This window comes from Panthera onca, chromosome C1 (assembly GCF_046562875.1).
Source record: "Panthera onca isolate mPanOnc1 chromosome C1, mPanOnc1 haplotype 2, whole genome shotgun sequence".
In the NCBI taxonomy this organism is placed as follows: Eukaryota; Metazoa; Chordata; class Mammalia; order Carnivora; family Felidae; genus Panthera; species Panthera onca.
The window spans coordinates 8975219-9000608 of NC_138346.1; the positions used below are offsets into that span (position 1 = coordinate 8975219).

A 25390-nucleotide genomic window follows, 5' to 3' on the forward strand; every position below is an offset into this window, starting at 1 on the left:
ACAGGGCATCGGGGAGCCTGAACTAGAAGCTCTTGTGTTAACCTGGGGGCATCCACTTCGAGTCCTGAGATGTTCCGAGGCTCCCTAGAAGTGCTGGCCTCTCGTGTATAAACCACAGAACCTCTCCTCCCCTGAGTGCAACCAGAGGGGAGGCTTTGGGTGTCCGTCTTTCCATGGTCTTTACAACCTTCCCAGTGAAGGGCCCTCTCTGCCTGATGTGGAATTTCGGCCTCTGGTTTGAAGACAGCCTTTGGTCAGGGGGACTTGGGGCCCCCCCAATTCGGGCCATAAATGGCTACAGGCAGGACGATGCAGGGAGCAGGGAGCTCTGAAAGAATTACGAGAGCCGTGGCAGAAACGGAAGGAAAGCCCACACCCAGTTGTCCAGAACTTCAGGCCTGCAACCTCAATGCTACATTTCCAGTGAGAACCGGAGGGGGCGTGTGGGAGGGGAAGGGGTGAGTTCTAAAGGGTTGCTGCCCCCTTGTGTGTTTTACTCCACCCTGCCTCGACATTGTGAGTTGTGACCTTGAAGCTGCCAGCCACCCGGTGCCCACTTCCAAGGAGGCCGAACATTTTCCGTCTGTATGGGTGGCTATGACGGTCCAGCTGTCTTTTCAAGCAACTAGGGGGGTGGGGCAGCGTGGGGGCGGCCCTTGGGGACTCGGTTCAGACCCCAGGAAAGGGCCTCATTTCTGCTCCAGTGGAGTCGTACAGGCTAAATGCATAGGACGAGCTTGGGGACAGAACTGTGGCAGAGCCTGAAATTTTGGATCAGAGAGTGGGAGGGCACAGAGGGGCTGGACCCATCTCCCTCTTCCTGCCTTTTGGTCCTCAGTTTCTCCTGCCCTCCCTTCTTTGCTGAGGCACCCTCATTTCTGGGACCCCTCCCCCCACCCCGCCCACCTTCAGTGTTTTATGTTGTTCTTTTCCCCGGAGACCATTGAGGCTGACACAATGGCAGTGGGGGCTGGGGGTGGGTCTCAGCAGCCTCAAGCCCCGCACCCCTCTTGTCACGCCAGCTCCTGAAAACAGTTTTTGAGAGAGGTGCTACTGTCTGTCTTGATCACCAGTGCCCGGTGCAGAGTCGTGATCAACGGATCCTTGTTGGCTAGATGAATGTATGAGTGCAATTTCCAGAAGTTAGGCCAAGAGCCAAGCTGACGTAGTAGCTACGTGAGGTTGTGGCTACTTGAACCTGGGGCTGCCTGAGGCTCTCACTGGAACCAGGCTGCCTCAGATGACGGCGACCCCCTTCCCCTCCCGACTCCTTTCCTGTTACTGCTGTTGCCCTCACCCCACCCTGGCCCTGCCACCCGAGTGGGTCTGTCCTGTGTCCAGTCCCTGAACTGCCCATCGCACCGTAGCTGGATTTGGGTGGCTGTTGGAAGAAAGGCACTATACTATAAAGCCTGATGGGATGGTTTCCTGTCCACCGAATTTGTTCCCCGGTTCCTCTGAGCACCCCTGCCTTTATCCTGTCTGGCCAGCACCCCCCCAGTCTCGGCTCTGGCTAGCCCCCCATGTCCCCAGGCTTCAGCTGCACAGAGACTCCTGGCCTCACCCAAGATGTCAATTTCCTTCCTCCTTTTGTCTGCACTTAGGCTATTCTCTGTGCTTCTGGCATCTTCTGTCCCTACTTTGTCCCCTGTCCCTGGTCCCTGAGCAACTCCCCCAGGCGGGATTGGGGGGCATCCTGATGGTTCTGGCCCAGCTCTTACACCCTGTGATGCCCCCAGTGGGCAAGTCTTCGTCTCTGGAAGAGATGCTCCATGAGTACAGGGAGAACTTCAGTCGCTGAAGGAGGAAATTTAAGCAGCATCAGGAGAGGGTGTGGTGAGTCCCTAGGTGCTGAGGAGCCGCCCTTTGCCAAACCCAGAGTGGCTCTTTCCTCACCCTACAAGCAAGTGACTCTGGAGCTCAGATGCTACCGCAGGACACTGGAAAGGTTGGAGGTCTGAGCCCCCTACTCTGGGCTTCCCAGCTGGTGGGCAGTCAGGACCTCCCACCTCTGCCCCCACACCAGGCTCCCAAAGCTTCTGATTTGTTCGGGAAGGTGAGAGGGTGGGCAGGGTGGCTGCTTCTGGGAGGTTTAAGGAATCTTCTGAGAAAAAAGTCTTCATATTTGTGACTACCCAGGCCTGGGGTGGGGGCAGGGGGAGGAGAGGACCTAGATGGAGGGACCAGAGTCATGGGTGGGGCCTTGGGCAAGTCCCTGCCTGGCTTCCCCCTGAGGAGAGTCTCTCTGGCCCAAACAGGCTCCTGCCTCGGGCGGGGTCCCCCATCACGCTCCTGATGAAGGTCATTAGCAAAACTCTTCAAAAAAGGGTGGGAGACGGGGCGCCTCGGTGGCTCAGTCAGTTAAGCGTCCATCTTTGGCTCATGATGACTTCAGCTCAGCTTGTGATCTCAGGGTTCGTGAGTTCAAGCCCCTCGAGCCCCACGAGCCCCGCGTCGGGCTCTGTGCTGACAGCTCAGAGCCTGGAGCCTCCTTCAGATTCTGTGTTTCCCTCTCTCTCTGCCCCTACCCCTCTCGTTCTCTCTCCCTCTCTCAAAAATAAACACACATTGGGGTGCCTGGGTGGCTCAGTCAGCTGAGCGTCGGACTTTGGCTCAGGTCATGATCTCACCGCTTGTGAGTTCGAGCCCCGTGTCATGCTCTGTGCTGACAGCTCGGAGCCTGAAGCCTGCTTCGGATTCTGGGTCTTCCTCTCTCTCTGCCCCTCCCTTGCTCTGTCTCTCTCTCTCTCTCTCTCTCTCTCAAGAATAAATAAAACATTAAAAAAATTTACAAAAATAAACACACATTAAAAAATTAAAAAGAAAAGTAAGGGTGGGAGATGATTTGTATGCAGCACAGCTTACGTCATACACAGTTTTTTGTGTTAAAAGAGGGAGAAAACGAGAACATATATGTACATATGTTGGTATAGAAGCTCTGGAAGAAGCTGTCAACAGGGGTGCCCTGAAGGGTGGGCGAGCACTGGATTTGGGGGCCCAGTGGTTGGGCAGAGACATCTTACCGTATGTGTTTACGTGTGTATTTGGATCATGTGCACGTACTCAAAATTCTAAATCAAAAGCAACAGCAATAAAACAGAAATAGTAATTACAAAAGAGAGGATAGCCAGGGGGCGAGGCTCCCTTTGAGGAGGGGCTGAGTGGAGAGTCACCGGCCGTGGGCCCCTGCGTGCTGACCCCTTCCCAGGGCTCCCGACGCCACAGGCCCTGGACACCTGCATGGCTCCTCCCTGTCCTTCCGGACGCTTCCAGCATCCAAAGCTGCGCCCACGACGCCCAGGCCTGGCCGACTCATGGGGGCTTACATCGGGCCAGGGGCCTACGGGGGCCTTGCTGTCTTCACTCCCAGGCCAGCTTGCGGCCCGGGTCAGGGAGTGAACTTGGTTCTGCCCATAGCACAAGCACGGGCAGGATCAGAGTCATATGGCTCTGTGAACCTCTTCTCCCAGGGATGGGGACCCCATGCTCTGGAGGGCCAGGCGACCTCCCCACGGTCACACACAGCTGTTGTTTCTACAGAGATGGCCCTATGCTGGGATGAATTACCCAGAATGGGGAGTTTCTATTCCTGTAGACACCCGAAAGTCACAGCGTGCCCGGCCTATAAAAATAGCCCGTGCTTTGGTCTCTAACGGGATCTCCTGGTCCCTCCCCAGCACCGAAGCTGAATCCGTCAGGGTGTTTCGGCCCAGACTCTCTTGAGCAGCTGCCATCTCTGAGGGGGTCCCTGCTGAGAGCCACCCAGGGTCCATGAGTGAGTCTCAGCTCTCCCAGCCCTGCATGTGGGAGGCGCGGGGAAAATCTCTGCCTGAAGGGCCCTCGGGGACTGTGTGGCCCAAGGCCGAACCATGTTGCGGTGGAGGCCCTGGCGTGGGAAGCCAGGGCCCGGCACGGCTACCCACACCCGCCCTGCTGCCCGGCCCTTGAAGATGCATGTACAGGGGCTGACGCGTCCCCCGGGCTGGGGCCTTCCTGGCCCGCCAGTCCCCTCAACTTGAAGGCGTGCACCATCGCACTCCTTGTGTGGACGGCAGTTCTGAATCCTGAACCCCAGAAGGGCTGGAAGTCGGGACAGCCTTCTTCAGACGCTGGCTGTCCCTGTGTGACCCCCAGCCTTTCTGCAGTTGTGTCTCACCTCTGCGCGTGCCGTGGTTCTTGCCCCCCCACTTCTCCCTGTTTTTTTTCGGAAGCTGAGTGAACATCAGAGGGCCTAAGAGTGAGACCGTCCCCCTAGAAACATGTTTCTCATGCCCCATTCTCGTTCGCTTGGTGGGGAGGGACGCCCACGCAGCCCCTCTCCAGAGCCAAGGGAAAGAGCCCACCCTTAACTCCCCCCCCCCCCCCCCCCCCGCCAGACAAGGCTGGGGCTAGAGCCATTTGAAAAGCATCTTGGTCCCACCCCCTCATTTCACTGATAAGGAAGCCGAACCCCAGAGAGGAAAGTGGTTCTCTCCAGGGCAGGCTGGTGACCGAGCTGGGACGACAAGTGACATCTCACGGCTCACTCAGCTGCACCGGACCCCCAACAGGTAACAGCCCCCCGGGCCACTTAGAAAAATCGAGACACAGAGGCCACGGACTGACCTCGTTTTCCTGGATGCCGGGTGACTTCCTGAGGCCTGCTGGTGCTTTGTGGTCTGGGCTCCGTCCACACCTGCCCAGACTCGGCGTCCCAGTTGGAAGGGGTGGCCGCAGCCCCCAGCAGCCTCCACGACAATAGCAGTAGCAGGCGGAGGGCTGGTTTGTTCTTGACTATCGGTGACATTTCCTACGAACCCTCAACTTCCTCCTGATTTGACTCAGGGTTGTAGCATCTTGCTGGGGTGGGGAAACCTCACCGTAGGCAGCCCGGGAGCCTTCCCCAGGGGGGCTTGGCTTGCGTGTCACTACCTCCTGCCGACCCTACTGCCTGCCTCCCGGAACCTGGGCCTGGAAAGCACCAAGAGCCCAAGACCACACGCTGTCAGGAATCACCCTCTAGCCCCTGGGCAAGGTGCTCCAGGCAGGCCAGGGCCGTGAGTAACTTCCCCAGCCTCAGTGGACCCCTCTGGAGAATGGAAACAATAATGGTTTTTTCTTCCTGGGGCTCTTAAGAGCAGTAAGTGATGGAAGAGCTCGGCCATGCAGTCAGCAACTGGGAAGCTGTGCCTGCTGTTATATATCATAACTGGATTAGTCCCTATATGTACCCCTACGGTGCACGCGGATGATTGGCCCCACTTGGCCACAGCAGGGAAATCACGTCAGGTGATACAGGTGGATCAGGACGGTGGACACTTGAAGGAAGGGATGAGGTTTTTAAGAAGGGAGGCGAGAGTCTGAGGGGAAATAGGAGGCGGTAAGTGGAATCAGGCACCCCAAAAAGTGAGGAAGGGGGAGCTGGGGGCTCCTGGATATATTGGAGGCTCTTGCCGGTGATACTGGTGATGCTGTTGAGGGAGGGAAGATAAAGGAGAGACTCAACGTGAGGGCCAGTGAGGCCCCTCACCATCTGTTTGACCTCGGGTAGACTCTAGCTTCTGTGAGCCTCACTGTCCTCACCTGTCAAATGGGCATCATTATAACAACGGTCCAGGAATGTACCGAGTTCCCACCAGAGAGCACTTAGCACAGGAACAGCCACATCTCAAGTCCCTGAACTGACCCCTCTCTGACTCCCTGAACCCCACTCCAACCTGCCAGGCTCGGGGTGCAGCTTCGGCAAAACTTTGGAGCCAGGGAGATTCTATGTGCTCTGTCCCGCCTGTGTCCTGTTCCTTTTCACATCGTGTCCCCCAGAAGCCCAGCTCAGGTGTAGACAGATGAATTTATTTATGCTATGGTGTTAGTGGCAGATAATGGCATCCAAATAAATATTTATATTCTGCCTGTGGGATTCAACACTGCACTCCCAGAGGAGACAGGAATTTCAGGCGAGGAACCTGATGACACTGGTCCAGGGGCGTGTTCCTCCTCAAACGACATTTCTCAGGCTGTACCAACTCTTCTCAGCCATGGCTGGCCCTCCCATCTTGTAGGTGGCTCACACCACAGTGCTCCGTGAGGATGAGGAGTTTGGCAGCAAAAGGGGGGAGGGTGGACCGTCTCAGCCCGCAAACCTCCCAAAGTTCCATTCTCACTGTTGCTGGTGTTTCTGGAAAGTTCTTCTGTTGGTGGGAGGAGGGCTGGCTTGGTCTGAGCCACACAGCTCGGTCTGGATGCCACAGCTGTGCATACTAGGCCTGGGGTCTGCCCCAAGTGCGACTCCGGCCTAGGCGGCCACAGGAATCACAGCCCAGAGCCAGCCTGCTTTAGTAAGAGAGCCGGCAAGGTGAGGCCACGGGCTCCTGGCTCGCAGAGCTAGGAGGTGCCGTTCGGATGAGAGAACCCAGACGGAGGCCACACAGCCAGAGCAGCTAGGAGCCTTTGGACTCCTAGGCCAGTCCCTCTTCACACACAATTTTCTCTCCTCTTTACTAAACATTAGGAAACATTAATATATTGACAGAAGATTCCAGTTCAGGGTTAAAAAAAACAAAAACAAAAACAAAAAACCCCAAAAACCTTTATTAAGCGTGAATTCCCTTGACAACATTCTGGATAAATGGATCTCCTGCCTGTCCTTACATACGCCTGGTGACGGAGAGCTCAGTACAGAGCAAGGCCACTCTGTCTGCTGTCAGGTGCTCCAGTAACGAGCCAGGTCTCTTTCTACGGCACCTGGAGCCCATTCTGCAGAGTCATACAGGGGAGCGTGCCTTGAGCGTTGAGGGTGCTAAAATGGCTATTCTTATATAGACCATGGGCAACTCCAGTCCTTTCCATGATCTCCCTGGGTTGTGGCTTCCTTGCCTGTCCACGTGCAGCCCCAGCCGCGAGTGCCCAGGTTACCAAAACAGCACAAAGACCTCTGTCTCCCCGTGTTCCTCTTCCAGATTCTCTAAATGTAGGCCTGGTTGCCATCATTCCTCTCTGGCTTTCGTGTTTGCAAGAATACTTACGAGTCCCCTGTTCCCCTTACGCTGTGGCCGCCTCTGTGTTTTGTGTATAAACATTGGTTCTTTCCCAATATTTCAGTGACATAGTTCTGATTTTATCTCTGACTCACACGTTATTTAAGAGACTACTTAAGAGAATGCATAGAAGTACCTATTATATATTATTAATATCATGGTGCTCAGCAAACAGTGCTGTCTTCTTTGTGGTCTGAGAACAGAAAGGGTGGCACCGCCGGGGCATACTCGGCGGGGCCCATTCCTGGGATAAATGTGGCAAAAGATCCTTGTCTTCTTGCAAGAAAAGTCTATTCCCCTGATTTATGATGCAGTCCTCACCGATCTGCCTTTTTAATTGGGCTATTCAGAGCTTGAAAGTTCTCTGTCCACTTGATCGATGATACTCTGAGAGGGGAGCATTAAGGTCTCTACCTACAATTATATTTCCGTTTCTACTGTTTTGTGCATTTCTGGTGCGTTCCCATTACGTGTTTCTTTACTGTGCACGTTGGAACATAAATTGTTTTATGTTTTAATTATTTATTGTAACTTTGACCTTTGGAAAGTCTATATGTTACTCTCTCTATTTTTACTAAAAAAAAAAAAATGACTTTGTCATACTCCCTTTTTTTCTAGAGTTCTGTGTGCCTGATAAACCAGAGATTACCCCATCGTTTTACTCTGTCTGTGTCTCTTTGTTTTCTCTGTGTTTCTTACTGGCAAAAGAGGATTGGGTTTGGGCTTTTTTTTTTTTTTTTTTAATGAGTGCTCCTTTTTATATGAGTATTATCATTTTTAAGGAGTATTATAATTTTATTATAAATGTTACATTTCTGTAAACCTCCACGGGGTTACTGTCTACGTAGAGACATGGCAGTTTTTTCATGTTTAGTTTCTATTGTGAATTTTCTCTTCCTTGTGTTTCTTTACGATAGACAAGATAATTTAACCTGAATATCGAATTTAGAAACTATTTAAGTTTGAATTCCCACATTTGTTTCTATTAACAGCTGTCCAGACTTTGGGAGGATTTATTTAAATATCTTCCCTTCCCTTGCCCCTCTCTCCATTGCTGATCAGCATTTTGAATGTTTTTTTGTATCGCTCTTTACTCCTAATGGCTGACCTGTGGACAGAGGAAACTGTTTTTTTTTTAATGTTTATTTATTTTTGAAGGAGAGAGAGAGAGAGACAGAGCATGAGCAGGGGAGGGGCAGGGAGAGAGGGAGAGAGGGAGACACAGAATCCGAAAGGGGCTCTAGGCTCTGAGCTGTCAGCAGGGGCTCAAACCCACGGACTGTGAGATCATGACCCGAGCCGAAGTCAGACTCCCAACTGACTGAGCCACCCAGGCGCCCCGAAACTTTTCCTTTTTAAATCACACATCAGGTTTCTGTGGCCATTTCTCCTCTCTTAGGTGGCATCTGCTCTCTCACCTGTGACTTCCAATCCTCTCTGTCACTTCGTGCTTTGTTCCCAAGTTTCTCAGACGTTGCGTGTTGAGATGTTCATCTTTGACCTGGCAAGATCTATGCTTCATCAGCTGAGCACTGGTTAGTTCAAAGCATTTCTTTAAATTTTTTTTTTTTTTTTTTTTTTTTTTTATTTATTTTTGGGACAGAGAGAGACATAGCATGAACGGGGGAGGGGCAGAGAGAGAGGGAGACACAGAATCGGAAACAGGCTCCAGGCTCCGAGCCATCAGCCCAGAGCCTGACGCGGGGCTCGAACTCACGGACCGCGAGATCGTGACCTGGCTGAAGTCGGACGCTTAACCGACTGCGCCACCCAGGCGCCCCACATTTCTTTAAATTTTGTATGAGCCTCACTCCCACCCCTGCCGTGCCTCAAACACACACCCAGACTTTTCTTCTTTTAAGGGAAAGTCAAAGCCTCTTCTTACTTTTCTCCTAGCATTTGCTACACCTTACAAAAATTAAAATTGTTTTTGTGTCACCGCTAATTACTTGGAAAAATATATACAGAGAGAAAAAGAGAAGGAGATAAAAGATTGACTATGCACCCACTACCTGTTAGAACGCGACCAATGTTTGGCATATGGAAAGTTTTTTCTAGGTTTTTTTTCCCTGTGTGTGGGCTTTTAAAATCATAGTTGAAGTCATTCTGAATGTATAGTTCTGTAGTTTGTGGGTTTTTTACTTAGCATAGTCAGCATAAACATAACATAATCAGACAGAAAAAATTTCCATTGAGTAGATTTACCATCCTGAAATTAAGCTCCTGTTTCTATTTAAAAGTTTGTGCGTTTTTTGCCATCAGAAAAAAATGCTAAAGTAAACACGTTTCTGTACACAACTTTTCTTTCTTTTTCATAATTGACTTGAGGTAAATTTCTAATCACCGGATGAGAGATTAATAACATTTCTTTGACTTGTACTGTGAATGATCAAGTCAAGAAGCTGTGTGTACTTACCAGCATGTCAATGACTGTTTCACAGAACCCTTACCAGCTTCTTTATTGAGATGATGAGCAAAAATTTATGTCTTTGTAAATCCTCCTCTGGGAACTGTTTGTGTCCTCTGCCTGTTTGTCTGTTGAGGGTCTTGATAATGTATATGTTTTTTATACTCTTCATAAAGAAAGAACATCATTTGTCTGACATTATTTGTGTATTTTCCTTCCCTAGTATATTTCTTGATGTTAACCTTTTTTAACAGAAAGAAAATCTCCTAGGTTTCTATATATTGTGGTCAGAATATAGCCAACATAATTTCTGCTTTTTTTTTTTAATAGAAGATTTTGTTCTTGGTAGGCAGATAATTCATTCTGGCAATTTTTTTTTTTTTTTTTTTTTTGGATACTTGAGAAAAGAGTAGATTACATTTCTGTTTCAAACCAAATTCAAGAGCTTTTAATCAAATTATATTCATTCTATTGTTTATATAACTCTACATCCCAACTTATATCTTGCTTACTTGATCTGTTCAAGTTTATAGTACATTGGAGTCTGATGCTATACCGTGTCTTTGCCAATGGCCCTTCAGATTCTAGCGATTAGACTTCTTGTACTTTTATAGACTATTATTCAGTGCATAAGATAACTCTATCGGCCTTCATAATTTTTCTTTTGTTAATGTTAAATAACCTTGGTTCTGATGCGTGGCTTTATTAAACTCTATAATGCTTGATATGAATATTACCACTGACTTTCTTTTTATCCAGATTTGTCTGCTATACCATCATAGGACTTTTACGTTGAACATTTCTCTGTCATTAAGTGTGTCCTTTATAAGCAACAAAGAGTTGTATTTCATAGCTGACCTAAAAGCGTTAGTTAATAAGGAAAGCATGACTTTTTTATGTTTATTGTAATTTCTCTGCTCAGTTTCTTTTTCCAGTTTATTTACTCCTTTGCTATATGGTCTGATTTGTTTGTTTGTTTCTATCTTCTTTGGTGATTTGAAGATATGCATCCTGTTTTTAATAGTCCGTGGTTAGTTACTTCAAGGTTTAAAAAAAAACCTCTTACATTCTCTGTAATTATCAAAGTGAAAAAAACCCCGGAACAATAACTTTAATTTCCTTTTATGGAATATCTGCTTTGCCCGTGTCCTATTACTCACCACCATCCCTGCCCCCACCACTCCAAGGGCATTCTTCCTTCTTCATTAATTGATCTAAGGGATTACCACTTGTCTTTTAAAAAAATTTGTTATTATTTTTTTTACCTTAATTAAAAAAAAATTTTTAATGTTTATTTATTATTACACTTGATCTTAGCCAAAAGGCCGAGAAGCGATTAATGTTTATTTATTATTGAGAGAGAGAGCGAGAGCACAAGTTGGGGACAGGCAGAGAGAGAGGGAGACACAGAATCCGAAGCAGGTTCCAGGCTCCGAGCTGTCAGCACAGAGCCCGACGCGGGGCTCGAACTCACGGACCGCGAGATCATGACCTGAGCCGAAGTCGGTCACTTAACCGACTGCACCACCTAGGCGCCCCTGTTACTATTTTTTTTTAAGTTAATTTATTTATTTTGAGGGAGGGACAAAAAGAAAGAGAGAATCCCAAGCAGTCTCTGTGCCCAGGGTGGGGCTCGAACTCACAAACCGCGAGATCATGACCTGAGCCGAAATGAAGAGTCGGATGCTTAACCGACGGAGCCACCCAGACGCCCCTACCTCTTGTCTTTTTTAAGTGACCTCTTTTACAGCACTTTTCTTTTAAGTTTACATTTGTAACCATAGTCATCATAACTGACGTCTCTTCGTGGTTCCCTGCTTTTGATGCTCTGCCCTAAGCTTTCCACCTTGATATTTTCATTCTTCGTTGGCATTACCTCACGGAGGTCTAAATTTTTGCGTCTTGGAGTCCATTTCTTTCTGGAAGCCACACATTTCTGAGGGTAGTTTTCTGTGCTCTTCACACCGTCACAGCAACCCCGATGGGTAGGAAAGACTCGTGCCCACATTTTCTCCCTCCGACCTCTTCCGTCGTGAATTACTTTTTCAGAGAAGTTTCCAAGGAATTTGCTTTGTTTATTCACAGACGTTTGTAGGCCTCGATATTAATGCCATCTAAAGATGGGAGCGGAACATGTGGGAGGGGCTCTCTTTCCATAAATTTGGCACGAAACATGGCTTCTCTGATCCAAGTTCTCATCTTCTTTGTTTCCGATTCAGCCCCATCTCTCAGGCCCCCCGCTGCCTGTCGGTGACTAACCAAGGTCATCCTGGGCCCTTCAGGTCTCTTCACACACCTGATTTGCTTGACCCGCGACCTCTTCCCACTCAATTCTATTTCCTTCCTGGTCCGAGGCTGGAACCAGGGCCCGTTCAAATGCTTCTTGTGAGGCGATCAGACCCACCATCCCTGCTGAAGAAAGAGAACACATTTGGATGGTCCTGATGGGAATGGGAATCGGGAACGTCCCCACTACTGCACGTCACACGCTACCCAGCTTGTGACGTAAATAGAAGCATTACGACAGCCTCAGGGGTGGCCATCAGGTGGCTGCTCCAGCGTCCCCCTTCAGGAGACCCCGCTGCCCCGTGGGAGCACTGGTGACTTACAGCCCAGCTCTGCCCCTTCAGCTCCACAGTGATGGTGGTCCTGGGGCCACACTGTCCTTGTGCTGCTTCCAGCCAATCACCGAGCCCGGCAGAGGCACTAGTCCTGGGTGACTCCCGCTTGACCTGGGACCCCTCCACCAGGCCACCCAAGCTTAGGGGCTCCCCAGTGGTCCGGCCAGCAGGTTTTCAGAGCCTCGCCGTGCGCTGACTCTCCTCCCACAGAAGGCTTCCTTCCCTCTCTCCTTCCACAGGTGTCCGACCTGCCTCTCCTCTTTATCCCGCACCGACATTTGTCCCAAGAAATCTCTCAAATGTCTACTCCTGTCTCAGCGTCTGCTTCTCAGCGTCCCAACCCCGCCACCCCCCACCTCAATGCAACAGGTGGACAGGTGGGTTGGTGCGGATCCCCGGGTTGGCGGGAACAGGAACTATCGAGGGCCCCTGGCAACAGGTCAAGTGTGGGGAGCTTGCTGGCTCCTAGCACAAGTGGACTGGCCGTTGTTGGCAGCTGATCTTCGAGAAAAATGACTGCTTTATCTCTTGCTGCAGGCTGGAGCCTTTTTATCTTCTTCCAGAGATGTTCCTGATCTTTTTTTTAAAGAAGGTTTGTTTTAGAAAGATGGTTTCCTTGAACTTTCCGAGGGAATTCAGAGGATTAATTTTTCAGATGCTCTGCTTACTCTGCCGTTAGCTGGAAGGTTTTTTTTTTTTTTTTCAACCTAATTTCTTTTTGACAGTCCATAGAGTGCTTTCTCTGACTTCAAAGATGTCCATTTGAAAAGTTGCCATTTGAAGTCTGTCAGTAATTCAAATGTGCCCTTTAGGATGGTCCTCCCGGAGAACACTGATAGCTGAATTGTGTCTCTTTCCCACACATACACCCGGTGCCATCGAGTCAGACAAGCCCCAGCCTCCGTCAGACCATTTTTCTCCCTTTGTTTTTCTTTGGTTTGTTTGACTCAGCCCCATGCTGGGGCTGGGTTGGGTTTTACCTTTGAGCATCACTGACTTTTTTTCTTGGCCGCTTTAGTTGTAGTCATTGAACCACTGGTGATGCAGTAGATTCTTCCATGGAGGACGCCTGAGCATGACCCAGCTAAAAAACGGACGCCTGAGTTCCTCTTTTTTGCAGCCTCGTTGAATTTCTTTAAAAACAAACCTATATTTGCTCTTATTCTTGTGGCTCTTGGCTTACTGCTGCTTCTGCTATTGAAGGTGACTTCTCTGAGCCAATCGAGTCTTCCTGTTTGGTGTTGCAACACTTTCCGGTGAGACCGGGATTTGTTTTTTGTTTTTTGTTTTTGTTTTTTTTTTCTGGCCTGCCTTTGTCATCATTTTTGAAATTTCTCTTGCTGGTTCTAAGTTATTCTAGCTATTTTCTGAGATAGGCCTGGGGATATTTTGGCATTTTTAGCCGGGAGGAAGCAGCCTGCCAGCTTGTGTTTCTGACAGGTGTCCTCCAGTGGGAGCAGGTGCGCCTGGGGCTCCCCACTGCACAACTCCAGGAGGCGCTCTTCGCAGACACCTCGGGAGCACGAAGCTTTAAATGTGAGGAAATACATTTTCCTACATCCTTTGTGATATAAACCCCTAAGCATAGTTAACACATAGGAAACCGCCAAATCAAGCAATGTATGTTAAATGTTTAACACATAGTTCTCCATGGATGATACAAAAATATATTCTTTTTTGCTAGCGGTTAGAGAGGGTTTGGGAATGGCATTCTTTTATATATTTTTTAATGTTAATTTATTTTGAGAGAGACAGAGAGAGATTGGGGGAGGGGCAGAGAGAGAGAGAGAGAGAGAGAGAGAGAGAGAATCCCAAGCAGGCTCCCTGCTGTCAGTGTGGAGTCTGACATGGGGCTCGAATTCATGAACCGTGAGATCATGACCTGGGCCTCAATCAAGAGTCAGATGCTTAACTGACTGAGCCACCAGGCGCCCTGGGAATGGCATTCTATATAGGGTCTCAAAAATACCCAAATCCTTCCTTCCCAAAGGCTTACAAGGGAATTATACTAAGAGACAATAGCAGAATGGGAATTCTCTTACCCATATCTGTGGAGCAAAGAAATAAGTCACACAGATGTTTGTTTGTGGAAGTTTTTGTTCCCTAAAACCCCTAGAAAACCTAAATGTTCGTGAGTAGGCTATTAGCTAAATGAGTTGTGGTATCTCCTCACAACAAGAAACAACAGTGCGTATTAAGAAGAAAAAGTCAATTCATCGATGTTGACGTGGAACAATTTCCAAGAAACATTGCAAAGTGACAAAGCAAAGAGCTGTGGGTGTAATATTTTCCAAATTTAAAGAAGCATCATATGTATATATGTATGTATGTATATGTGTGTGTATGCGTGTGTGTGTGTGTGTGTGTGTGTATGCCTATCTTTGGAAAATTTCTGAAAAAAGTATGCACAGAACTGTTAACCGTGGTTGCCTCTGGAAAAGACAACTGAGGCCCTGGGGTACAATAGGGGCTTCTGTTTCTTTCTTTCTTTTTCCTTTCTTTTCTTTCTTTTTTGTATTGTCTGAATATCTTATGGAATGCATGGAATACTTTTTCAATTAAAAAAAAAAACTAGGGTCGCCTGGGTGGCTCAGTCAGTTAAGTGTCTGACTCTTGACTTGGGCTCAGGTCATGATCTCACGGTTCATGGGTTCAAGCCCCGCATTGGGCTCTGGGCTCTGTGCTGACAGTGGGGATCCTGCTTGGGATTCTCTGTCTCTCCCTCCCTCTGCTCCTCCCTGACTGGCTCGTGTGCATGTGCGCACACTTTCTCGCTCTCAAAATAAATACATATACTTAAAAAAACCTAGTAGAACAACACGAGCTCAGCTGATAGCTGCATTGGTCGCTAGTACAGGGTTCTTGGTCACAGACTATGTTGGCACCTTCTCCCTGCCACATCGACATTTTGGACCTCAGCCCCTGCTGCCAGGAAGTCACTGAGGGCAGGAGAGTCCTAATGAGTAGTTTGTGGCCCAGAGCGACTGACCTCCCACATGCAGCGACCTTGTGTGCTCTAGGACCTGGCACGCCCAGCGCCTCAGACCAGCCACACCCGCTCATCTGTTGGGGGCGGGAGAAAGGAGCTTGGGTGGAATCAGGCTCATATTTGAATTCTCTGTCCACTGGGCTGCACACGCCCTGGCTTTGATCTGCTCCAGGACCACCGTTACGGACCTTTGTGTCCCAACCTCCCTTTCCCAAATTCAAATGCAGAAATCTAACCCCCAAGGTGGTGGCATTAGGAGGTGGGGCTTTGGGGGAGGTGATTAAATCCTGAGGCCGGAGCCCTTGTGGATGGGATCAGTGGTCTTAGAAAAGAGACCCCGAAGAGCCCTCTTGTCCTCTTTCCACCACGTGAGGACACAGAGAGGAGTTGGCAGTCTGCACCCTGGAAGAGGGCCCTCACCCAACTGTGCTGGCACCCTGATCTCGGACTTCCAGCCCCCAGAGCTGTGAGATACAGATTTCTGCTGTTTATAAGCTACACAGCCCACTGAACCAAGGCAGTCGCCTACCACGATACAGAAGTCCACAAGGGCGTGCACCCGCCCCCCTCTCCCCAATTTGGCCAGCTCTTAAGTGAGACCTGGCCAGGTCCTGCCTTGGACCCTCATCTTTGGCCTGATCGGAAGCCCTGACTTGGGATCTTCTGTCTGTTGGCAACCAGCTTCCCCGTGCAGCCACACTGCAGCCTGGTCCTCTTGTCCTTGAGACCAGCTCTAATTGTCCACCTGTGTAAAAGCCTTTCTTTGCCCTGTGGAGAACTCAAGCCATCACATTCCCTCTGGGAATGTCCTTTCTTCCATGTCTCTCCATTTTCTGTCTGGTTTTCTCCTTGATGTACAAGGGGCTGCAGCACCTCTAGACTTTATGTCTTTCCAACGTCAAGTCCACTGAGAGAGAGCCCCAACCCCCTTCCTAGAAACCCAAGTAAGAGTTACTGTTGCTTTTTGTCCTGAGTGGGTCAAATGTCTATCCCTGAACCAATGAACAACTAGTCACCGTGTCTGTGACCAGCCCTTCGGGCAGGGGTGGGGTCAACTCTGTCTAGCCTTCTTGGATGCGGGTGGCAGGGAGCAGACAGACAGCGTGCAAAGAGGGTCTGGGTCCCCGAAACAGCATTTGAGTTCCTGGTCAAGCTGTAGCTCATCAGCCCTGCCCTAGTTCTCATGTTCTCAGCTGTGTGAAATTCTCGCTTTGCTTAAGCCAGTTTGGGTCAGGTTTATGTCATTGTTACTATTTTCTTCTTCTTCTTTTTAAATGTTTCTTGATTTTTGAAAGAGAGAGAGTGAGCAGGGGAGGTGCAGACAGCGGGGCCGGGGGAGGGGTGGGGTGCAGAGGATCCAAAGCCGGCTCCGCACTGATAGCAGAGAGCCTGACATGGGGCTTGAACTCACAAACCGTGAGATCACGATCCGAGCTGAAGTTGGACACTCATCCAACTGGGCCACCCAGGCATCCTGGTGATTGTTACTACTTTCAACAGAAAGAGTTCCGACTGAAGAAAAGGACAGATGTTCACACACAATTCCATTTTTGTAAAAGAAAAAAGGGACACACACGTGTGCACGTGTGTGTGCGAGTGTGAGAGAGTCTGGAATGGTACACAGAAAAAGGTAATAGTGGTTATACTTGGGCAGCTGGATTAGAGGCAATGTTTTCTTGCATTTTCGAATTGTTATTTAATGGGCACGAATGGCGGTGGGACAGAGTCACTTGGGTCCATCACTTGGAGAGAGCGAGAGGAACTTCGTCTAATCTGCTGTTGGTGTTGTAGGAAAGAACATGAGTCAGCAGCTAAACAGAAGCTGGAGCTGCTCCTTCAGCGATGTGGATGAGCTGATGGGGACGGTGCAGCTGGCCGTCCACATCCCCACCTTCCTCCTGGGCCTCCTCCTCAACGTGCTGGCCATCCGAGGCTTCAGCACCTTCCTGAAGAAGAGGTGGCCAAATTATGCTGCCACTTCCATCTACATGATCAACCTGGCAGTCTTTGACCTGCTGCTGGTGCTGTCCCTTCCGTTCAAGATGGCGATGTCCAACGTTTGGGCTCCCCATCCTTCCGTCTGTACCTTCGTGGAGTGCGTCTACTTCGTTAGCATGTACGGGAGTGTCTTCACTATCTGCTTCATTAGTCTGGATAGATTCTTGGTCATCCGGTACCCGTTCCTGGTCAGCCACCTCCGGTCCCCCAGGAAGATCTTTGGGATCTGTTGCACCATCTGGGTCCTCGTGTGGGCGGGGAGTACTCCCATCTACAGCTTCCACGGGAAGGTGGAAAAGTACACGTGCTTCCACAACATGTCCGATGGCACCTGGAGTCCCCAGGTCTTCTTCCCCCTTGAGGTGTTCGGCTTCCTTCTTCCCCTGGGTGTCATGGGTTTCTGTTCCTCCAGGAGCATTCACATCCTGGTCCGCCGTCGGGGCCTCACCGAGGACTGTGTCCAGCAGAAGGCCTGCATCTGGACAATTGCAGCCAGCCTGGCTGTCTTCGTGGTCTCCTTTCTTCCGGTCCATTTGGGCTTCTTCTTGCAGTTCCTGGTACGGAATGGCTTTATTGTGGAGTGCAGAGCTAAGCAGAACATCAGCTTGTTCTTGCAATTGTCCATGTGTTTCTCCAACATCAACTGCTGCCTAGATGTCTTCTGCTACTATTTTGTCATCAAAGAATTCCGCACGGACATCATGGCCCACCAGCCTTCCAGGGTCCAGCTCGTCCGCCAGGATACCATGACCAGCAGGATCTAAGGAGGGAAAGACCTACGCAGAAGAAGGAACCCCCGGCCCCAAATCCCAGTAGCAGATATCGCGGTCCGACGTTTCTGATGTGGTGGACGGATGTGGCACATTTGCTGGTGTGCTTTCCCTTGTGATGCTCATTGAACACTGTCTTTGCTCATTATGCTCCAAAGAGCTTTCCCCAGTATGCAGACAACTGGACATGAATCACCCGGTATTTGGGAATCTCTGAAGGACCCGAGAAACGGGTGAATTCTTTATTTCTAAGCTCAAAAACATGAGGCAGAAGAATTGAGAAAGAGAAGGAGACCATCGGGGCCAGGCTGTTTCCCAGCTCTTCCCCATCCTTCTGTTAGACTAGAAGGTTCTAGAAAGGAAGAGAGACGAGTTAGGAGAGAGACCCGAGAGGGTTGGTCATGGTGGAAGATGCTCTGGGAACAGACGGAGCAGGAGGGATGTAGCAAGCTCCTTTCTAGTTTGGGGATCCCAGGGTAGAACAGACTTGTACTTCCCCATCCTTTCTGGGGCTCTGTTGGCCAATAACCTCACAGAGATGATAGCAAGTGGGGGTGAGAGGGGCAGAGAAAGAACCTACAGAGAGCCCCAAGTTTCCTATGGGGAAGAAGGGCCTGGGAAGCCAGCCAAAGCTTCCAGTGTCCTCCCCAAGGCTGCAGAAGGATGAGGGGAGCCGGTGTGAACCAGGCCATGGTGAAGCTATGGACGCTTTGTGGAAGAATTGGGGACAGAGTGGAAGGGCACTGGTGACACCTGAGAGCCACAAGGGAATTGGATACACCTGGGGAAGGACGGTGACAGGCCAAGGACCCCCCGTTGCCATCATGATGTCCTTTACATGGAGTGTTAGCACTGGTGCAGCAGGAAGAGAGGCAGTGGGGACAAGCCTAGAAGAGGGGGAAATTCCTGAACGTGACTAGCTGGCTCTCTTGACCAGACGAGACCAGTCTAATTGTTAATTAGACCATTTCATGGGAAGGATGAGAAAGAATCAGGCTTGATTTGGTTCAGCCAGAGGAGAATAAGGAACATGTGTTTGTCTTGCCCACCTGAATCCTGCCAGGACAGCTGGCTCGGAGCCACTGTCCACAGAACTGTCCCTCTCCAGTGGCTGGGAGGAGGCAAATGAGCCAGCCAGGAATGGGAGGAATCATCTCGATGGCATGGAGCCCCCTGGCAGTTCCTACTCGAAGACCAAACAACTGCCTCCCGGTTTGGACCGGGCTTCTCTCTCCAGTGGCCCTGAGGAGGAGGAACGGTGGCGGCTGTGAGCCTTGCGAGGACATAGCCGCCGCTCCAGAGAGCAAAATGACTAGAAGGATGGGTTGTGGGGTGGTTTTGCGAGACGGAGTGAGTGGGACGAGATGTAAGGGATGAGACCTAATGTGAGAAAGGGGGAGGTCTTTAGGAAGAAAAGAACCACTTTCCACTTGGAGGGAAAGGGGCTTCCACTGCCAAAGGGCGGATGGAAGGTAGGTGGCTTGTGGCCGAAGAAGAGGGCGATTTCGATAACCCTGCCAGGAGGCGGGGGCGGAGGCTGGGTGATTACCGAGGTGAGGCCCGAAGCCACAGGGCTCTGTGAAGGGGTGGGGTAGCGGTGGGGGGTGGTGGAGAGGAAGCGTGGAGGGCAGAGCTGCTTCCTGCTTGAGAATCGTCAGCTCGGCTGAGAGCATCCAAGGGCAGGAGCCCCTCTGCCTCCTGCTTCCGCCCCGGCCAACCCAGTAGTCAGGTGGAGGGAAGGGTGAGAACACGGCGTCAACGAAAGGGTGGAAATAGCTGTGGAGGAATGATCGCGACCAGGACCAGAGGCTCCCGCCCCTCCCACACTGGGCATCCAGGAACCGGTAGCCTGGGGCAGGGGCTCTGCTGTCCAAGCTGCCCTGAGGTGCCTACACCCTGCACCGTTTCGCGGCCATCCTGGACAGAGGCTCTAAGAAAGCCAGGCTGTTACATCCAGCAGGACATTGGTGCCGGGGGTTGGTGGCGGGGCAGGGGGCGGGGGGGGGGAGCGGTCAGAGCCCATGGGCGTGCAGTCATCGCCTCTCCCTCAGTTTCTCTCTTTGCACTGGGAGCTGGGAGTCCAACATGTGGCACTTATATCGACCACTTACATAGGGCCAGACAGGTTTCCTGAGAGAAGATTGATGGCAGGGCCCTGACAACCCATCACCCCCTGTGGATGTTCATAAACATAAAATGTTGTCCTGGGGGCAGCATGACCCTGCCCGAGCCGGGTGATGGAGAAGGCGAGAGGGGAAGCTAGACCTGTGAGCTCAGGTTGATATGGCAACCGTGGACTTGTGGGTGAGCCTTGGAGACCCCCCCGCCCGCCCGCCACTGATCCCAACAGGCTGGAGGAGCCCACGAGCCTCTCCTGTCTCTCCACGGGGACCCATCCTGGTCTACGAGTCACAGAGGACTCAGCAGGGCCTGTAGGGGTGGGCTCAGGTCCAGCGCTTCAGACCAGGCCGCTCTGCAGGAGGGTCCACACTGGAGGCCAGTCAGGCCCAGCAGGCACAGGAGGGACAGAGGTCAGGGTCAGGGTCAGGGTTCAGGTGCTGAAGCACTCGAGGGCCCACGCCCGCAGCGAGCGGTATCGAGTTGGGGAACGCTGAGCTTAGTTGTGGAAATCACTGAAATTCCTGCCATCAAAGGAGGCTGGGGGACGTTATTTGGCCATAAATGTGACCTATTTTTCCTCCCGGTCTGGAAAAACCCGAGACATACTTGTCATATGTGCATGTATGAAGCTAGCCCAATTAAGTGGAAAATGACTTGTTTAATCGGATTTGCCAAATAAATCGATTCCTGGGATGCTGTGTGATCTGGTCTTGGGTGGCGTTTACCGGCTCCAGTGTAGAGCCGGTCCCTGGTGGTCCCTTGCCTGGTGACCCAACAATCTTGGCCGGAGGGACCAAGAAGGCCCCAGGCGGAAGCAGCCACATGGACGCCGAGTGTGAGCAGACACAGGAGCGGAGCCGGGGCCTGCCCGAGTGGCCAGGAGCCGGACCCTGCAGGGTCTGGCTCAGTGCAGGTCCCCGCATCTGCTCGGGGACTCGGTTCTCCGCGATAGCAGCTGCACCCTCTCCCTCCATCTTGTCCGACCACCACCATGATACTGGAGCTGCTTCCCAAGGCCCTGGCTCCTTTTACAGACATCGCGAGGCCCAGCAGAGGAGACCTGCTGACCACCAAGGGGCCGAAGACCCAGGGCCAGTACTCCAGAGGTCCTTTGCTGTGACCCGTCCCTTCACGAACTGCCTGCGGAGTGAGTCTAACTCTCCCGGGTTAAATCTGAGTTTTCCTTTATGGCTCCTCACATGTGGACCCTGCTCACCTATCCAGAGCTCCTGGAGAATGTGAACTCCTGGGTGCTGGCCCCGGGGCCACCTCTTTCTCCTAAATTCCCCACAGTCTCAACTACAGCCCAGTTCTGGCCTGGGTACCGAGGGCTAGCTGGGGACATCCTTGCTCCTTGACGATTGCTATATGTGCCCCCCACCCCCCGCTGCAAATCCATATGTTGAAGCCCTAACCCCCAGTATGATGGTATTTGGATGGGGCCTTTGGGAGATACTCAGTTGTATTTATTTATTTAAATGTTTGTTTTTGAGAGAGCGAGAGCATGCGCGCGAGTGAGTGGGGGAGGGGCGGAGAGAAAGAGGGTGACAGAGGATCCGAAGTAGGATCTGTGCTGACAGCAGTGAGCCCGATGTGGGGCTTGAACTCACGAACTGTGAGATCATGACCTGAGCCCAAGTCGGACGCTCAACTGACTGAGCCACCTGGGTGCCCTGGGAGATACTTAGTTTTAGATGGCTTCCTGAGGTTGGCGCCCTCATAATGGGATTAGTGCCCTGACGTGAAGAGCCTCCAGAGTGCTTTCTCCCGCTCCACCTGCATGCCCCGAGGAAAGGCCATGTGAGGACACAGGGAGAAAGAAGGCAGCCATTTGCAACCCAAGCAGAGAGCCCTCAGCAGACATCAACCCCGCTGGCACCTCGACCCTGGACTTCCCGGCTCCAGAACAGTGAGAAATAAATTCCTGTTGTCAGAGTCGATGGTGTGATGTTAAGGCAGCCCAGGAAGACCGATACAACAGCCATTTCCTGCTGACCCAGCGGCCACCTCACATCTGGGCCACGTCCCTTCGGGGGACAAGGGCTGACCTTCCTTGGGGATATCGGCCCCCGTGGAGCATTTGGCAGGCACAGTGCTGGTCCATGGGCTGCACAGTCCTCTTGACTCTCTCTCCGGGGACCCTGTGAAGCCGAAAGTCATGATATTTATGCTACCTAGCTGCTACGGGATCCTGATGACCTTTGCACTAGAAAGATCCCCGCCTTATGGCAAGTTGCCACAAGTAGACGCTAATTGCAAAGATGCTTGAAAGGGCTGAGGCCTGGCAGGTGACTGTGGAGACCGGCAGAGGTAAAAGGGATTTTGTTAAGAGATCACGAGGAGAGCCCGGTATCGCGGAGCTGTCTCGGGGTGGAGACACCGGCATCCGCTCTCAGGAACCGCGTGGAAATGGTGGTGGAGATTCCCACACCGACCCGCCCTCCGCCGATCCCGGTGCCGTGGACAGTGACCTCCCAGGGCCAAGGAAAGGAGGCAGCTGGGGTCACCGCGAGAACCCCGCTGCCGAGGGGGCAGGGGGCTCAGGATCCGTAAGAAGAGCGCTTTGTGGAAGCAGCACCCCCTGCAGCTACCGTCACGGCCCCCTCCTGCTTTTGTCCACCCACAGCCGGCTTCGCTAGGGAGCCCAGGACAGAGAGCCGTGAACGGGCTTTGAAGGGAGGGTGGTGGCTGGGCAGGGTGGACGCCCCGAGCTTGAAGCCGAAGGCCAAGCAGATGCCCCTCTGCCCAATTCGGGCCTGAGCCTCCTCTGCCCGCCCCCCTCCCCACCCCAGCCAAGGGCCCGCAGAACGTGTCCTCCTCACAAAGCCACTACAGGAAGGACAGCATGGCGCCTTGATCGTGAGCTACAACCTACTTATGGCCCTCTGCACCTTGAAGTCTGGGAGGGAAGATTCGAAGCGCTGTCACATCAAAGCCCGAGGTCAGTTCTGCTCGGTGGAGGGGCCCCGAGTTCACCTTCGTTCTGGGGGCCATCGTGGAGCAGGTGTAACCAAGATACTCCCTGTGAGGGGAGGCTGTTGGGACGGGGTTCCGGGGGACGCCCACAGTCACACAAGCGTCTCTGCAGAGTGTGTCCCCCTGAGAGAGCCCTCGTCTCTAAGGACAGCTCGGGGGGTACCTCCGTGCAGGTGAGGGCATGCAGCTGTGTGTGTGTGTGTGCTTCTCGGTGAAGCCAGGACTCGCAGAGGACTGCCGGGGGTGGGGGGTGGGGGGCGCACAGAACTGAGGAGAGATCCGCAGGAATCGGACTTGACGGGGCCAGATGCAGGTGGCCCAAGGGTCCAAAGAATCAGAGATCCAAGGGTCCAAAGCTGATTCTCATGGATGGTGCGTTTAAGACGGAATGGCTCTGACTTGGGGCACATACTGTGTCCAGTAAGCCAGCGGTCGCGGGTGAGGTCCAGGGCCAACCACAGCTCTGGCCGTGGAGGGGTGGGGGTTTCCCCGAAGGGCAGAGAGGCCTTACGGACTGGCACCAGATGGGTGGGGAGATGTCTCCCTCCCCAAGGTGTGCTGGGCTCTGGGCTCTGGGTGTGGCCACCTCCAGTGGCAGATACAAGCCTCCCTGCTGTGCTTTTCTGCAGGTTTTCCTAAGTCTCAGGTGTGACCTTAAAGCGGCAGCTGGGGCTCAGCTCTCACTGACGGGAATCCAGCGTGTGGCTCAGAGCGGAGCGGGGCACGAAGGCAAAGCTGGGAGGCACGTGGGGAACCTGGCAGCATGTCCTGGGGCAGGAGGCCCCGAAATACATTGGGAGGAGAAGGAGGGGAGACCAGAGAGAGTCAGGGAGCTGGAAAGGACGAAAAGGATGGCAGAGGGCAAGTGTGATCTGGGAAATCTCTAGTAAATGATGGAAAGTTGTGCAGTGCCCAGCACGGGCGGATGTGGAAACAGGGAAGGGAGGCTTGGCAGCCGGCAGCTTGAGGCAGCATCAGGGAAAGAGATGCCGAAGGGCGTCACCCATGGGATGTGTGGCTGTCACGGGCCGGGCTCTGTTCCCCCTCAAGGCTGTGACACTGGGGTCTCAGTGAGGCTTATCCAAGCCTTCCAGGCAGGAAGCCAGGGTGACCCTGGGGGACTGAAGGTTGCTTGGTAACTGTGGGACCAGAGCAGGCCACGGCCACTCCCGTGGGCTGAATGCTGGACTCCCCAAGACTACCTCCCTCCTGTGGCCAGAGTTGGCCATGGTCCTGAGCTACATTCAAGGTGGGCTCCCGAGGCCTTGGAGGCAAATGGGGAAAGCTCGGGCGCTGGGTCAGAAGGTCAAGGCTGACTCCTGTCTCCACCCCTGACCATGTGTGCTCACGGCCAAGGTACCCCATGCGGTGTCCTTACTTCAGCTCTGCCCACGATGCAGCAACACATAGAAGATGTCTGGCACGCGGCAAGCACTCGATAATTTATTCAGAACTAGAATTGCAATCACGTAGAATAATTGAGTTAGGATTGTGGTGAGTTCCTTTTTAAAACAAACAAAAAAAGGGGGCGCCCGGTGGCTCAGTCGGTTAAGCGTCCGACTTCGGCTCAGGTCATGATCTCGCAGTCTGTGAGTTCGAGCCCCGTGTCGGGCTCTGTGCTGATGGCTGGGAGCCCGGAGCCTGTTTTGGATTCTGTGTCTCCCTCTCTCTCTGCCCCTAACCCACTCGCATTCTGTCTCTCTCAATAGTAGATAAACATTAAAAAATTTAAGAAAATAATAAAACAAAATAAAACTAACAAACAAAAAAGAAGACGAAGTAGTGGCCTATTGCTCTCTGGGTAGGTCATGGGTCTCAAATCAGTTTTGTGCATGGATTCCTCCTGCAGTCTGGAGACCCTTGTGGGCTTTCCCCAGGATAGCAGTCTTATTTATTTATTTTTTTTTAATTTTTTTAGAGAGAGAGCGAGGTGGGAGAGGCAGAGGAAGAGAGAGAGAGGGAATCGTAAGCAAGCTCCATGCTCAGCACCGAGCCCCAAGCAGGGCTCGATCCCGTGACTCTGGGATCACAAGCTGAGCCAAAATCAAGAGTCAGATGCTCAACTGACTGAGTTACCCAGGCGCCCCCAGGACAGCGGTTTTAAGTGCATACAGTAAAATGCATAGGATTACAAAGGAAAGCTGATATATTAAAATGCAGTTACCAAAATTTAAAAATTGTGATAGAGCCACGTACATGCTTCATTACTCAGGCCTGGCATAAGAAGGTCTGGGACCATGGTTAATAATTATCATACTTTTGAATTAGCGATGAGCTGAGCTGAACCAATGCTTTGAAATTTCTGCAGCGACTATGGTGTGATGCGAAAATAGCTGGGCTTCTACTGGAGGCCGGGTCCCAGGGACCATCTGCTCTCCTCTGGTGCGAGGCCCGCTCACACCGTGGAAGGAAATGCTAGTTTCAATTAGCGATTCATGAAAACAAGCGTGTAATGTTTTTTTCCCCAGCCAGTTCATGACTGCCCTGAATTTCAC

At 51.7% G+C, this 25390-nt stretch overlaps 1 protein-coding gene and 1 pseudogene across 3 annotated transcripts in view; one reads left to right on the top strand and one right to left on the bottom strand.

Annotated features, from left to right (window-relative positions):
• GPR55 (G protein-coupled receptor 55) overlaps positions 1 to 24675 on the top strand; it is a 48316-nt gene extending 23641 nt beyond the window's left edge. Inside the window, exons 1-2 of one of the 3 annotated variants that reach the window (XM_078450790.2) lie at positions 4480 to 4550; positions 16822 to 24675. In XM_078450790.2, the coding sequence (XP_078306916.1) occupies positions 16830 to 17792 (963 nt within the window). In that variant the 5' untranslated portion in view covers positions 4480 to 4550; positions 16822 to 16829 and the 3' untranslated portion in view covers positions 17793 to 24675. Of the gene's footprint in view, positions 1 to 4479; positions 4551 to 12280; positions 12420 to 16821 lie in introns of those variants that run through there. The other 2 variants (XR_013557163.2, XM_060624076.3) reach the window with 2 other exon arrangements.
• Positions 10682 to 10757, bottom strand: LOC132673908 (U2 spliceosomal RNA; annotated as a pseudogene).
• Positions 24676 to 25390: the final 715 nt, after the last annotated feature.